Genomic DNA, 16,070 nt, shown 5'->3' on the forward strand with positions numbered 1-16,070 from the left:
ATAAAAAATTTAAGAGTTGATATGGTTTTGGGGGGCGCTGTCTCAAAATAAGAGACGTTTGTATGGATATTTAACCATGTTTCAAGGCCCATAACTTCGTCTGTGTTCATCCTAAAAGCGTCAAACTTGGTAAAATAACCAATCTCACCGAGTTCTTTTATGTGGTGGTGTCAGATTATCGATTACTTGAAATTTGAAACTCGCCCCAGTTCCCTGCGCAACCTTGGAACGGCCAATACACCAGAACAATGGAAAATACCAATAAATTGTACCAAGGGTAATTACAACATACACCAATACATTGGCTCATTTGATTGTACTGTATACAGTACTTACTTGTGTACTTGCACTGCTTTGGGATTTACAGTCAGGATCTTTGACATGGCAAGCAAGCCAAGGTATTTCACTAGTAATAAAATAATTAAAATAAGCAATCAGATACATGACAGCCACTGTAAATACTAATTAAATTAAATAAAAATATTGCATAGTTCACATTATGTAAATGATTACAAAATTTTTTAAAGTGACATGAAACTTATGAGTTATGGTTGTTAAATATGCAGGGATGCAAAATATTGGTGGAAGCAGGAAAAAATAACCACCTCAGGACTTGAAAAAGATTTTGTCTTCAGAGTTAGATCTTTCTTTCAATGTGACCCTAACTTTCTGCCTGTGATCAAGGAAATTTTGCCTGTTGGAAATCATAGCTACATCCCCGATGTGGACTAAGTTCCTTCATATCATTGAAAGGAGAAAGGAAGAGAGGAAGGGGTGTTGGTTTTGGAAGATTCTATAAGTCAGAGAAGATGGTTCAAACTTTTAATAAAAAACAAAAATAACTTACAATTTTGATCGGAATCTTCAATCAAAATTCGTAGCTTGCTTACACAAAGCTAAGGAAAGAAGAGGAACATGATGGTAATTAATACAATATTTAAAGGTTCAACAATGATCTCCTGCAATAATAACCCACTACGTGAAAATCACTAGGACAAGTGGTATTTCTTGAAGACAAAATAGTGTTAACTTTGTGATTTGTAACAGCTATGCAGTAAGCAGAGTGGAATATACATGCAGAAATCTGATGTAAGTGATTGGGCTTTGCTGGGTTTTCTTTGTGTGTGTGTAAATTACAGTGTCTAAGTAATAATAAAACTGAACTGGGGCACAAACATTGTGGAAAATGTTGAGGGCATTATGTAGCATCTATGGCTAAAAATAATTGTTAATGTTCCAAGATGACGCTAAATGGCAGTATAAAACTGCTCCGACGTTTCAGAAATACTGCCTTCTTATTTTCGGCAATACTGCCTCATCTGCTGGGAGAGGTGGAATGGAGGTTCTTGGAGTACCCACCAACACTGCCATTTTGTACCAGCTTGAAACAACTTAAAAGCTGATACTTCCTGTAAAGCAACCAGTTTTCATTGCTCATTGTCAATTTGCACATTTCTCTCTACACAATAATCATTGAATGACTGAGTTATGAGAGTTGGCAGGATTCGTAGGCTAACATTGCCTTTGCTCTGACAACTTAACTACAATTTAAAATATATCTAGCTCAGCTACAGACCCTTATCCACTTCTTCAATGTGCACAAACTCTTTGCAACAATCACCCTGTAGACAGCAATAATGTAAGAAGCATTAAAGCCTCATGAAACACAAGATAAAATAATGCAACTCACCTGAATTGAAGGAGTGTGCTGAGGTAATCCTAGAAAAGCAAGAAAGTTATTTCTTAACTACATGTACGTCTTAATATAAAAGCTCATTTTTAACCCACTGTTACATGTAGAACTTCAATCAATTTTCAAGTGACAGTGCTTCTTAAATCAGTTGTCTGAAAAACTGTGTCTACAGACATGTTAATCATTTGGAGCAATCAGTGGCTACTAAGCGTCAGTAGTAAATGTATTAAAACCTTACAGTCCACAAATTTAACATGCACTAAGAAAACATTCTTACCTGATACAACTGTGTTGATACACTCGTATAATAATGACATGGCTGAAGTACTATAAGAACAGAAAAAATACCAAGTCAGTAAAAAGTAATGTCCCTGATCTGTTAAGTCCAGTGGTTTGCATAGCTGCTTGGTGTGTATTATTAATTACCTGTGGATGAGATTTGTCAGAGGTTCCAGTAATTTCTTTCCTAATCTTGGCTCAAGAGGACAAAGGGCTCCAAACTGTAAAAATATAATAGGTATTAATAATGATTTTTATTTATTAAACAATGACTAAGTCGAATCTTCTCAAGTGTATGAAAAACAGTAACATCAAATTTTGATGCTGATGTATTTGGGACTAAATATTAAATTAACATTTAATTTTTTCTACTTACAAGTTTGATGATCTTGATTAACATCCAGTTATTTGTAGAGCTTGTCATGAGTTTAAAGAACATTGGCGCAAGTGATAAGTAGTTTTTTGGGTTTTTACGAGCCAACTCACAAATCACATTCACAGCTGCTGACTGAACACCTGCAATAACAAGGTCAATCACTGTTAGTATCCACGTCACAGAAAGGAAATATGATGCTGTTTTAAACCAGTTAGCTGAGAAACTGAGGGCACTATAGGCTTATAGCCAGAATATCTTTTGTTAGCAGAACTAGATGATTGTGCCTACAACAGGGCTTATAAACAGGAGAGCTCATAACTGGCATATTACTTCTAAACATCAATACATATTTATTCACGAGCAATTACACATTTATGGTATTAATCTTATGACCTGGTTCTCCATCCTCAAGCTTTTCCTTCAGTCTTGGGAACGCTGGTCTCAGTGCTTCAGGGAACTGCAATTGATCATATTACAGATACAATATGACTATTTCTCTACCTCTCACACCTCCCCCAAAGTGAAACCAAAAACAATTCTGTATTATGCTTAGTTGTACCATTCTAGATTTTAAGGTCACTGTATACCTTCAAGAGATGATTTTTCCAACAATTTTTTAAGCCAAATGATTTATTACTATCTAGATTTTCTGCATTTTTCCAAACTAAAAAAATTATATCAAAAACTTGAAACGCATGTGATATCCACAGAAACATATTAAATTTTTAAATACAGGTTTAACACTTCTTAAGCAGACCATTGACATTTACAGTAAACACCCACATATAAGAACCTAGTGGATTTTGAAGCTGCAGGCTGAAATTGGAAATTAAAAGTAATTTTACTTCTACAATACATACAAATCTAATCTATTGAGTTGCCTATCTATATATTGTAAGGATCCTCAGTCTATTTTTAAAATTCTAAGCTCATCAACTACATGTACAATAATGGACTAAGGGTACTATTCTAAACAGTAGCAGACAGTTTTAAACCTTTGAATGAAATAAGGTTTGCCTATTTCATTTAGGGGATTTGCCTTTTAATTTTTGCCTATTGCCTAAATAACCTATTGTAAAAAGCTTGATTTACCACTAAACACCCAGGCTGAAGTAAAAGTATGTTCTTAAATGTATGGGTGTTAACCATATCACCAGTAAAATATTGTTTAGTGTTTACATTAATAAACAAAACAAAAAGAAAAGGCTGAAACTCTTACCTTGAGAAATATTTTATACATCAGCAAGACAGCTCTTTTCCTGATGTAAGGTTTGGTTGAGACAAGCTAAAAATAACAACAATGATGACTCTGAATAGGTAGATTTTGTTGAATGAATTTTATTAACAATAAAAGAAATTAAATGACACTGAATGCCTGTGACAATTTCATCATCAACCCTAATGATGACATAGTCATTGGATTTCTTTTATTTTATCATCTTTTTCTGCTTTGTTAATTAACCATTTCCATTTAACTGAATATTATGTCTGGCTCAAACCTATTATTGGCACTTTTAGGCTAAAACAAATCTAGAATTATATGATACAAGTTAGAGCCACCTTAATTTTTTGCTGAAATTTAAAGTGCAACTAAACTCCCCTGCAAAAGGCCTTTGACAAAACTTCTCAAAATTTACTCAAAATTTACTAAGGACCTGTAGTTTTAAATGCATTTAAACATTTAAATTCAAAGTAAAGGAGTTAACAACAAAGAGCACCAGCAGTGAGACGTTGGTCTGGAGTACCGCCTGAAATCATATGCACATCGGCAGCGGGTTTCACGAGGTGGACGCGTGGGTAGTGCACACGGTTTGCCCGTGCGTCCACCTCGGGAGGAATGAACGTTGTTAGCTTAATTTTTGCTCTTTATTGTTAGGTTTTTGACAACATCACCCAAGAGATTTGATCGGAAACCATAACAAACAAAAGAGAACGCTGGTTCGTCTAAAAATTCAGCGGAATAACATTTTGATCCCGTCGCCTGCGAAAAACGTGCGACATTGAAGAGAACGTTTTGTTCGCCTAAACATCGAACTATATCAGGATTATTTCTTGCCCTGTTTTAAATGTAGCGACAAAATGACTTGACGAGTTTTAAATCGAAAATCTATCAAAAGTTGTTTGTTCACGCTTCGATTAATTTCAATCAAGATTTGCATAGTTAAACATGATTATGTTGACGCGTTGTCCTCGGGTTGAGCTTTAATATTTGTTCTGTTTTTTTTTTTTCGTTAGACAAGTAAATATTACTTCGCCTGCTTGCACTCGAATTCCTTTTATCGCCGGTTTTCTTGTCCCTTTGCAATTTTTTGAATCAGGGACTGCCGGACCACCACAACCAGTTGAATTTTTGCATATTGATTCGACCAACATGTTACGTATGTTTTCGGCACAATGTCACAAAAGTTTTCCAATCAAAAATAAAATAAAAAAAACCTGAAGAAGGAAAATTATCCGCACAAGATATGAGATTTTAAAAAATACAAAATATAAACGTGCAACGCAAGCACTCGTTCATTCCCGTGGCAATGTTATGTAAGGCCATCTCAATAAAATGTTTCGTTTCCCATCGCCCCGTGTCTTGTGATGGTGGGTAGGTCGGTCGGTCGGCAAAAAAAAAAAAAGAATGAGGTCTGGGTTCATTTAAGAAGCTAGGAGATGCAGAACCGAAAGATTTTAGTACATGCCATTTTATTGGGATGGCCTAATCAAATAGCACGCGTTGCTTGTCACTTCTCAGAAATCGATCAACTTTGCTCAGCTTGGTCGCGCGCGAAAATTTTGTTCTTCTTAAAGAAGGAAAGGAAAATTTTTGAAACGGTTAGGGAATTACAAGATGTAGATGGGTTGGAGATCGAAGGAAGAACTGTCGGGAAGTTGTTGCAAAAAACCCAATTTGTCAAATTACCGAAAAGCTGCAAAATGACAAGTTTATTCATCGAGTTGTTTTCCAGCATACCGAATGTGTGGGAAGGCGAGACAGGATACATGTTCTTTGTCGTTTCTGACTACCATCGAGCCGTAAAAAATCACGAACCCAACGTCAAATTTAGAACTGACGGAAAATAGCTATTTTGATCGGCGCAAAATTATTCTTATCGGCAAAAATCTGGTTGAACGGCAATTGAACTTTTGGTGGATTGAAAGCCGACAATTGTCGGACTTTGTCGCCCGAAAGAGAACACATTTCCCACAAATAAATGTCATTGATTGCTCAATCTTCTGTGAAACTTTTTTTCGATCTTAATAAACGCTCGCCTTGTTAAGTAACAGACTTTAAAATTAATACGTTCCTTTTCATAACTAGACATTGCAAGAAAACATGACAAGCGTGATTGTTGCGACCTTTATTTACACACGGGCGTCGATCTGTCAGATCATTTGAAGATAAGAAATCCTCGGCGCGGCGGCAGAAAGATTTTCGCTTCCTTCATTTTTCGGATGAATCGAGAGAAGTGCTTTTACAGGCGTCTTTATTTTTTTCATTCACGTTTTGCATTTCTGAAAAAATTAATCCTTTCGCGAAGCGACCGCTTTCGACTCAAAAGCTTCTCATGCTAACACGCACGCAACATTCAATACGAACCCGTGAAGATCTTGTAGTTCAACAAAATTTACCAGTTATCCCAGAAAAAATGTTTGAAAGAAATTTGCATATACTTGCTGAATACGGTGTGAGCAAGTTGTAAGTGTGAGAAAAAATCCATTGAAACAATAAAAATAACAATAGCCAAAAGATCCTTTTGTAACGGCCTTTCGTCCATTTGACCGAGATGAATTTCTGACCTTGGTTTTCATTTGTGAACCGCGTGGGTTTCGTTCGTGAACTGCGCGGTTTCGTCTCGTTCCTCCCGCGTGCAATACACGCGTTCTGTCCTCGTGCCAATGTGCATATATGATTTCAGGCGGTACTGTATACGTACCCACTAGTTCTCTGCATCATTCATGTGGTGTATGCAGGGCTGCATATAATTTTTTAACTTAAAGGGACATATGTCCAACTAAGACACTATCTTGGTCAGACAAAACAAAATTGTGGTCGGACAGATATTTATTCGTCTCTGTTGTAATATGATTTATGATCAAAAAATTGTCTGGAGATTTTGTCCGACCACACTTGGGATTTAGTCGAACATGAGCAAATTTTGGTTGGCCAATGTCCGATGACCGACTGTTATTTGCAGCCCTGCATATGTGAGGAGTTTCAGCCAGCTTGTTTAACAAGAACTATCTTCAGCTAGGTTTTGCCCCCTCCTTTTTTTTTCACTGATACTCCAGTATGATGGGTGCCTGTTGTATTTTGCATGGAGGCTCATGGCTATGTTAAGGGGTTTTGACAGCCATGGAGGTGTTATTCAATCTAGGGACTGACTGCCAAAAGTGGAAGCATCTGGACACTACAAGCCCTCTACCTCCATTAAATGATGCAGTTGTTTATTACCAGTAAACCATAACTTAGGTTATGGTTTAGGTTATATTTCATAACTCTTAGTGTTGTAACAATAATTATTATTGATTTTGACATGGTTCCCACTTTGTGCTTAGTACATGTAACTGCTTGTACAAAACTCACCAATGACATAACATCATTAGCTAAATCTCTTGCCAAATCTGGAGTCACAAAACAAGCAAACCCAGATAATGAAGCACCAGCGTCATACATATTCATGCTACACAGGTCCTAAGGAATTAAAAAAATACAAGAAAAATATTGTCATTAGTCAGTGGCAAACATGCAGTGCATTTAATTATTTTAAAAACACTCAGGAAATAATTAAATGAATTCAAAGTTTAATTATCACAGACCTTTCTAATCATGTTTGTTGTCAACATGAGAATATCCAAATCTTCATGAAATGACTGCGATGCTGCCAGATAACCAATTCTCTGTTTAAAACACAACAACAATGTGAATTACAAAATAATATGAAACCTTGACCATCACCAGCAATGACTAACTAACTACAGGGTATTTTTATTACAAACCATGAAGTCATATGAAATTTAGATTATCTGTTATCCTCAAACTATTGCTAGTTAATGGCTCACTGCAGTGGGCATGCAAAGCATGGTATTGTAGGGGGTTTTGTATGGGCTCCCTGTGTTGTGTTCCAGTTGTCCAGGGATTTGCAGTTTTTGCTTTCTATTTGCTTTTTGTGACACTTAGCCCTTCTCAGCTTCCACTTTGCTCCCACTCCTCCTTTCCTCGAGAGTGACTTAGTAAGAATGTTTTTTGAATGTGTGTGTGTGTAGGGAGGGGAGGAGAGGTTGGTAACGTGTATATATTTCCAGTGGCATTTTTCAGTGTGATGGTGTAAGGTTGCCTAGTGGTTGGCACTTCTACGGTTACCATGGATACCTCCACGCTTACCGTATTTTCAAGGTTATAAGGCGCACGGTTTTTTCGAGGAAAATCTGTTTTTTCTTGGGAAGTTTTTGCCAAAATTGGGGTGCGTCTTCTAGTCGAGTATTTTTGCCCAGCAAAACCTTATGGCCGCCATTTTACCGCAACTTGCAGTTAAAACAAGAAAAAAGAAAACTCTTAGTGTTGGTCATTGACTTTTATAATATTTTACACCTCTAGAACAAGAAACAGCAAGTTTCAATGCGAAGTTTATTATCCGGTATTGACGTGTTGACAAGTTTTGGTAACAACTGCTTATGTCAACATTATGTTGAAACAGACGAAAAAATCAAGCATACTCATATTAAACAAACCTTTCTCATCGTGGAAAGTTGATAAATGACTTTAGAAGACAAGGAAAACACCAAAAAAAAGCCTGAGAATCGTTGAAAACTACTCAATAAACAAAGTACGAAGTGGTACGAAACATGCTTGAGAACTTGGTAACCAAGCTACAAACTCAGTGGTTACTGGTAACTACACATCTGCCAGGTTACTAAGCAGCCAAGATCGAAGCATGAACGATGGAAAGATGTTTACCTCGAGCCAATTTACTTCTTATATTAGCAAGAAATCTTACCTCTTTACTTGAAAATTGTGCCAAGAAGTATGAGCAACATTCAAACATTCAAATTCTGACAGGAGAACTGTCCTTAAATTGGTGACTGCATCTTTTTAACTCCCCAACTCAAGGTCTGTCTTATAACCGAGTGTTTTCGGAAAATTTTCAGTTTGGAAACTTAGCATGACAAAGTTGCCAAGTTTGGGGTGTGTCTTATAACCGAGTGCGCCTTATAACCGAGAAAATACGGTAACTGGAATTGATAGGATGGTACTTGGTAGGGTGCCAGACAAATAAATAACTGGCTAAAAACCACCTGGCTGTGTATTAGTAGCATCCCATCTGGGAAAAAATTCAATACTCCTAGTTACCAGTTTCCATAGCATGAAGAAACTAGGAGTTTAATAGATCATATCCCCAGGTGGGATGCTACACAGTCTCTTGATAATTGATTAACAGAAAAATTCATGTGTGCTGTGTGGCACTTTAAGATAAAGTTTAAAGCGAAGAAGTGTCTTTAAACACTTTGTGCTTTCGTGTTTTTTGGCAACCAGATTTTTCCATCTGGGGACTGAAAGAAAAAGTTTAGATGCCACTTGGCGATCGTATAAAAAAGTAAATTTAGGACCCTTCATGTTATATTTACCCCCCTGTTGTACACTAAACACTGTACATACAGTACAATATTATTTAATTCCTATACTTTAAACCAAAATTGAATTCTTTCTCACCTTGAATGTAAACTTTGAAGAGCTCATCACTTCTATGATGTTGAATGCAGCCCAGCTGATATCATAACCCAGCATTTGAAGCTAATGATAGTTATAATAAAAAAATATATCAGACCTGTACAATATAGTGGTGTTGTAATATCTCAAATTATTATTCGACAAATTGTCAACAAAATACATTTTGTAACTAGAAAAAACTGTGGTTGTGCAGCATTTCTAAGATTTCGGGTGAATCTTGACAACCTACGTATATCGCAGGATATCTGTCATGTACGGATGACAGATAACAATCACATTTTGACCATATTTGGGCAGCGCGCGCATTTGTTGAATAATAATTTGAGAATAATAATAATAATTTGAGAATATTTGCGGAATATCGTTCGATTTTAGCCCACTCGGCCTACGGCCTCGTCGGCTAAGTATCAGGCGATATTCCGCGCGATTTCGCAGAATAATTGTTAAGTATTATCATGAATGCATGTTGTAGGTCACAATACTACTGAAAAGGGGTAAAGCTAAAGCAAAGGACTAAAATAAAAGTGGTCAGTTGATTAATCACCCCCTCCCTTGAATGATCACTCCCTCTGGAGAAAATATTTGAAATAATTGCCTCCCTCAAATAACTGCCCCAATCCCCTCCGGCTGGACTGATCAACCCTCTCCAGGGTTGGAAACTAAAATTTCGGAGCACTCGCCATCTGGGCGAGTGACCTTCAAATTGCACTCGCCCAGTCTTCTCCATTACAAAAAGAAAATTTACTTTTTTGTCATTTAGCAACCAAGATGCCACTTCATCGAAAATTTTCTTGTCCTTGTCTTTTTGTATTCCCAAAAACTTGACAGCACAACTTGGTAAATGGAATTTCACACACAGTGCCGCTGTGGTGGTCGATTGCCGGCAATGCAGAATGCAATCTATTTCTTCAATGAAAAATTCCCCGTAAATAGACCTTAACTCCACAATAAAATCCCAAAGAACACTTATTTCAAAAGTTGAAAAACACAGTTTTATTGATACATACATACAAAGTAGTTTCAAAATTGTACAGTAAAATTTGCAGGAATTAGCAATCTTGCTGCGTTTCATTGCTCAGTGGACGAGTCAGTGTATTTATGACCAGCGGTATTATTTTGTAAAAGTAGGTCCATCATATAACAATAACCAAGCGGAAGTTATTTTTGCCTGTTTACGAACCAAGTTTGCTATAGATTTCAAGGGTTAAGGCTCAAAAGGTCCGAGGTTACATGGGATTTTCAATATCTTTTTTGGTCACTAATGGATTTCAGTGAACTGGCATAAAGAGATGACACATTGCCGACAGGGCTTCTTTACATTGCGTTCCAGCACTGTATTAATCAGCCATAACACTTACTAGGGACACCCCTCACAGGTGTTATGGGTAACGGTTTAACAAACAGTACTTGAGACTGTATGTATTCCTCAGGAAACTGAAGCAGGCATGTAACAACAATAAAGATAATCAGCAAGCAAAATGCCACATACAGTAAGTTAATTATAAACTTGATGATGATCATTTATATACCAAATTTAGAAAGTTGATCTTTGAGCCTTAACCCTTCGCCAGAACACCACGACAGTAACTTTAGAAATTGGCTGCTTTGCCTCTATGCCTTGTGGCAGGGGTTTCAAAACTGCATAGCATACTGGCCTTGGAGTATACTGGTGTGTTGAGTGGGCATTCAGATGACTTATTTTGGATAGAAATGGCAAAAGGTTTTGAGACCCTGTACCCTGGTTTAAACGGAGATGTACTTACATAAGTGAGTTTGGAGACTGCATTGGCTTTCACAGCAGCATTTTCCTGTCTAAGCTCTTGCTTTATTTCATCTAGGCAGGTTGCAATGTATTTAGCCTGTCATGTAACATAACCGGAACTGTTAGATTCAATTTTAGTAGTAAATTATTCTAAAGTGAATCTTGACCTATAACATACCAATTTCGACCAAATAGTTAGCAATTAATTTCATTCTCTATTTCAAAAACACACATGGCTAATATAATAAACCATGTTTAAAATCAAACTAATGAAATAATTCATATACAATGTCAATTTTTAGTGAAAGAACCATAGTCGAGCGTTTTTATTTTGCATTTTAATCTACATAATATTGATAATATAAGTATCGAAAATACATAAAAGACCTTGTTAATGAACGGACTGAATATAAATTCCCGCATAATAAAGATCAAAATAAACTGAATGTATTGTGCCACGTCGCCCGTACAAATATAAACCCTAACAATGCTCATGTGAGGAGAAATCGTATAACCTATATTTAGGTACCTCATTGCTTTTGTTGTTCCTGATGCCACGAACAAGATCCGTGAGGTTCTTTTCAAACATTTTGAATGATAGTCCTCTTCAGAGCCACAGAAAGGGCGATATTGATTAAATTCCGCAACAAAGTGCTTTATCTACGGCATTTTCCAAAACGAAAATCGATCCTCCCCCGATGCTTCAAGATGGCGGCATAAGCTTGCTATGAACTCTGGGCAACAATTTCTCCGAACTGATGGATAAGGATTTGTAACTAGGGAGGGGTAAGAGAGAAGATAATCCGAGCCAACTAACGAAAATGATAGCTTGTGGTAGGAAAATGAAAGACTATGTCAAGCAAGGCAAAAATATTTCGCTTAATATATTATTGTTCGGTATTACATGTAAACTATGTTTTGTAACTATTTTTGGAAAACGGTTCAAAGACTTATCAAAATAAAATCTCTCATCAGATCAAGCCGCTTTTGTTTTTTTAGGGATAGATATAACTGTACTCTTTCTCTCAGAATTAATTAAGAAACTGACAGTTTGGGCATTTGTCTCTGCGTTCACTTTGCACCCAAAAAGTTCTCGCTTTTCCGGGAAGATTAAAAACTTAAGCCGGGGAGGGTAGGGAGATACGCTTGACAATCCGTTTCAGTCGTCGGAGACTGAAAACGAGTGTAATTTTTGTGCTAATTTATGCGGTATCTTTTGAAAGCCACGGTTCAAGTACTCTTTGCTCTTTATAAACGAGAACCGTTTCGCTTTCTGGTCCTTCTTAGGACGACAGCTTGTACCTGGACACAGGCAAAAAATGTATTACAAATTCCTCTGTTCTGTTTATCGAAATTGCTGAGTGGCTAGCCACCAATGTTGAGTTTGGCTAAAGATGGACGGTGGAGAAAATTTGGGCTCCGAAGGCCTCTCGTCAAAGGTGTGTTAAATTTTATTTCATCTAGATCTTTGATCAAGTAAGGTAAACTGCAATGTATAAACCTATTTTCTAAAGTTTATTTGTCTATAAACGCTGAGCTTTACGGCTACAGTGCTATTGTTTTTCGCTGGAATCGCTGGAACGCTTATCATTTTGAAGCGGCCTTCGAAGTTGTAATGAACTCAAACAGACTCAACTTTCTCATTTTACACGCCGATGCACAGCAAATCTATCACGAATATCACCTGCTTTACCTTGATAAGTTCTGCTTTGATTCTCAAAAGAATTGAACACGAAGCTTTGATCGGCAATTTGCTCGAAAGTGTTCCCAATGTAAGCTTACAACTGTTGTAAGTTTCATCGAAGATCTTCGCGTTACGTTATCGAAGGGTGGAATTCAGTTATCTTCCATTGTTTATTGCCATCGACTGGAGGGTAATTGAATACATGTAGCCGGTGTTTTAAAGAGGAAGTTTTTGTCACCGCCAATGTTATATTTGTGCTGTGAAATATTTCTTAGAAAGTGAAATACATCTCGTTAGTCTGACAGGGAGAGCTTTTGACGCGTGTTACATGCATGACAAATTTTTGACACTATGTTTCCCGCGCCAAGGAAATTCATTTACGCGCCAAGTGAAATTCATTTACCAGTGTTACAATTATTTTTCCAGCGATCTCCCAAGTCATGTTTTTCCTTTTCTAGAAACAAGGAAGCTATTTTTCAAGAATATTTCCATGTAAACGCACCCTTTGTGAAAAAAAATTAGATTGTTTTTGTTTCAAGAGACCAATTCACCTGTTTCATATTTCAAGGAAATGAAATTCTATATTCTATTTTGTTGTATTTGTTTTACGTTTTGAGCCCCATTTAATGATTTGTCGCATTTCCACTTGCGAAATATCTAATAGAGATTCGAATTAATATTGGCAAAAAAGTTTCCCCAGTGTAGAATTTGAAACAGTAAGTTACAAATATATTAATATTTGGGAACCTTGATTTCTTGCAAAAACTTCAAAAGATGTTATCACATAGAAACCTTCTTTGCTTGTTAAGGAGCTCTCAAATTTATTTCTTATTTTTTAAAAACCCAAGAAGGCAAACTTTGAAGTGTGGGTTTTAAATAAAATATGAAACAGGCAAGACATTGCATTACCTATAATTGAAAAATTGTATTATCTATGATACAATTTGTTTTAATCCTGTTCATATTACTTTGCAGACATTAAGAAAGTATTTTTCATCAAATTATTAGCAAGTTTTTTATCTTTTTTTCAGGGAGATAATTTTGAACGAGTTCTCGCTTGAACTTTTTGCTCATTGTTGATAGAAAGTGTATTTAAATTAAAGCCACAGAATACTGTTTTTGAAGTAAATATATTAAGAATGTAATTTTGAATGATTATAATTTTATTTTCACAGAATATTTTCATTGGAGCTGCACTGGCAATTGTTGGAAATCTTCTTATCAGCATCTCAATGAATATTCAGGTTACTTGAGAATTTTAAAATTTGAGTAGTCTTTGAGGTTTTTCAATCATTAATTATTTAAAGCACTTTCCATTATTATTTTTCTTGTACAGTTAAAACAAAAACAAATTTATAAGCAATGTTACAATTTTTGTTAAATTTTTTCAATTTTTTCCAGCATACTGTTGTGTCTCAAACATTTTCCATCATGTGTTCTACAGTGTATATTTATTGGGAAAATTTGTGGATTTAATATGCCCTTTTCCATGTGTCATTTTTGGAACATCAGTTTTGATAAATATAAGAAGTGTATTTGAAACTTTTTTCTGATTATGAATAATATGGTTTGTTTCGTCTTGATATTAATTTTCTTATTTTTAAAAACCCTGGGAAGACTTTTTTATTAAGTTGCACATTGTACCAGTGGCAACTCAAAGGAACAGATTGAAATACTTTAAATACAGAACACAAAATCAGTTTTTATAATTCTCATAAAAAATAATGAGAAAAAATCTTAAAATACACACTTTCAATGCAAACATATTTATCAGTGAAAAGTGAAAATGAGTGGTTTTCTTTTGTGTGAAGAAGCCTTTATCGTTTGTTATAAATCATTGTTTTAATAGCAGTTTTGAATTATGAAACTTTGATTGAATAAAAGAACTCATTCATAATTTACAAATACATGTACAGAAAAATGTCATTATTCTGAAGAATTATTTACTTGACAGTGGTAGATATATTTAAACTTGTATATACTCTTCCATATTATTATAGAAATATTCCCATCTACGCCAAGCAGAAGAAAAAAGTGAAACACACTATTTAAAGAGTAAAATATGGTGGTATGTGTTTTTTCTTGGTATTTTTTAACAGAATTAGAGTTTTTAAATATTAATCAAGGTGGAAGGAATAAATTTAAAATTAGATGGTACCTTGTTTATGGGTAACTTGGTATACTTGGCAGCTTTTTTTATTTCAATACCTGTCAAAGCAAAGTACTTGTTATAACACACAAGCTATGTAACATGTTTGACTGAATAGAAAACAAATAAAATTAATTTATACCTCTACATGCAGGAAGGCCAAGCAAGGCATATATAGCATGTGGTACTGACAGTATATTTATGATTTCTCGAAACTTCTGAGTTCTCAAACCAATTTTTGTTTCCCTTGGACAGTACCGATTTCTTGAACCTCCTGATTTCTTGAAACAATTAAATTTGTTTCCCCTGGAGGTTCAAGAAATGGGAATTCTACTGTATTTTACAAACTCTATATCAATAATGAGTTCTTCTGTACATCTTGGAACAAAGCTGACGGACTAGAGTCAACATTTATCATTGCATTCTCAAGAACTATAAGATATAAATTCTCCTTACTTGTCACCATTCATTTCATTAAATGTTAGTTGTGAGATTTTGGTGTTCCATCAAGTCAGTATTTTGTGCTGATGATTGTCTTAATTCTCATCACTCATTTGCCTGACAAGCGTTGTATGTTAGAAAAGATTGATCTTGGAAATTGAAGGTTTAAAGTTGTGCAGCTATGGGGACATTTTCACATAAAAATTGATTCCATAAGTATCTTATTTAATTGCAATTGTGAAAAACATTTTGTGCTTATTTATTGTTAGAAAATTAAAATACAGCTACAACTTTATGCCCATTAATCTTCAGTTTATAGTACACAAGTTCCAAACATTTTTTTCTTTGAGCCTCACAATAATAATTATTAAAACATTTAACACGCTTGGTACAGTTGAAACTCTTTTAAGCGAACAGTCTTGAGTTGTCCAAGAAAAAGTGTCCACTTTAGGGAGGTTTTCACTTATGCAAGATTGAAAGTAGTAAGAGTATTAGTACATGGCTGGACCATGACTTGGTGTCCACTTACAGAACATGTTCACGCCTGTAGGTCAGTGTTTGTTAGCAGACTGAGGTTCATCTGTAGCGGCACATAATTCAGGCGTTAATCAGAATTTATACTGCATATTCATGTGATTTGTTGTTATTTGATGTTTTTAGGGTTGGTCTTATACTTATGGTACTTGGAGAAATAGGTAACTTCTCAGCTTATGGATTCTCTCCAGCATCGCTTGTTGCCCCTCTAGGAACCACCACTGTTATTGGTAAGCTGTTGGATTATGATTTTTTTCATAAACAAACTTTTTTATTACCTTAAGGTTACTATTTTTATTGACAACTAATTTTAGCAATTTTTTCAGAGCTAGATTTAGCAACTACTGTACTTAATTTAGCGATTTTCCCAAAAATTTAAAAAGTTAGTGATATTGCATAAATCACTTTTTGATGAACATATTATATAGCTAAGATGG

At 35.5% G+C, this 16,070-nt stretch overlaps 2 protein-coding genes across 2 annotated transcripts in view; one reads left to right on the forward strand and one right to left on the reverse strand.

Moving 5' to 3' along the window:
- Positions 1–11,541, reverse strand: part of LOC144637976 (AP-3 complex subunit delta-1-like) — a 41,553-nt gene extending 30,012 nt beyond the window's left edge. Inside the window, exons 1-13 of the mRNA XM_078497067.1 lie at positions 11,355–11,541; positions 10,827–10,922; positions 9,046–9,126; positions 7,155–7,235; positions 6,922–7,029; positions 3,568–3,633; positions 2,742–2,805; positions 2,349–2,488; positions 2,120–2,193; positions 1,971–2,020; positions 1,691–1,719; positions 848–896; positions 337–406 (exon numbers count right to left, since the gene is read on the reverse strand). Coding sequence (XP_078353193.1) covers positions 337–406; positions 848–896; positions 1,691–1,719; positions 1,971–2,020; positions 2,120–2,193; positions 2,349–2,488; positions 2,742–2,805; positions 3,568–3,633; positions 6,922–7,029; positions 7,155–7,235; positions 9,046–9,126; positions 10,827–10,922; positions 11,355–11,414 — 968 coding nt within the window. The 5' untranslated portion in view covers positions 11,415–11,541. The remainder of the gene's footprint in view (positions 1–336; positions 407–847; positions 897–1,690; positions 1,720–1,970; positions 2,021–2,119; positions 2,194–2,348; positions 2,489–2,741; positions 2,806–3,567; positions 3,634–6,921; positions 7,030–7,154; positions 7,236–9,045; positions 9,127–10,826; positions 10,923–11,354) is intronic.
- A 479-nt stretch (positions 11,542–12,020) lies between these two features.
- The window catches only part of LOC144638023 (NIPA-like protein 2), a 65,431-nt gene continuing 61,381 nt past the window's right edge, over positions 12,021–16,070 (forward strand). Inside the window, exons 1-4 of the mRNA XM_078497127.1 lie at positions 12,021–12,264; positions 13,685–13,753; positions 14,510–14,577; positions 15,760–15,863. Of these exons, the coding sequence (XP_078353253.1) occupies positions 12,220–12,264; positions 13,685–13,753; positions 14,510–14,577; positions 15,760–15,863 (286 nt within the window). The 5' untranslated portion in view covers positions 12,021–12,219. The remainder of the gene's footprint in view (positions 12,265–13,684; positions 13,754–14,509; positions 14,578–15,759; positions 15,864–16,070) is intronic.

Source organism: Oculina patagonica, chromosome 14 (assembly GCF_052425735.1).
Source record: "Oculina patagonica isolate OP01 chromosome 14, crgOcupat, whole genome shotgun sequence".
NCBI classification, from domain to species: domain Eukaryota; kingdom Metazoa; phylum Cnidaria; class Anthozoa; order Scleractinia; family Oculinidae; genus Oculina; species Oculina patagonica.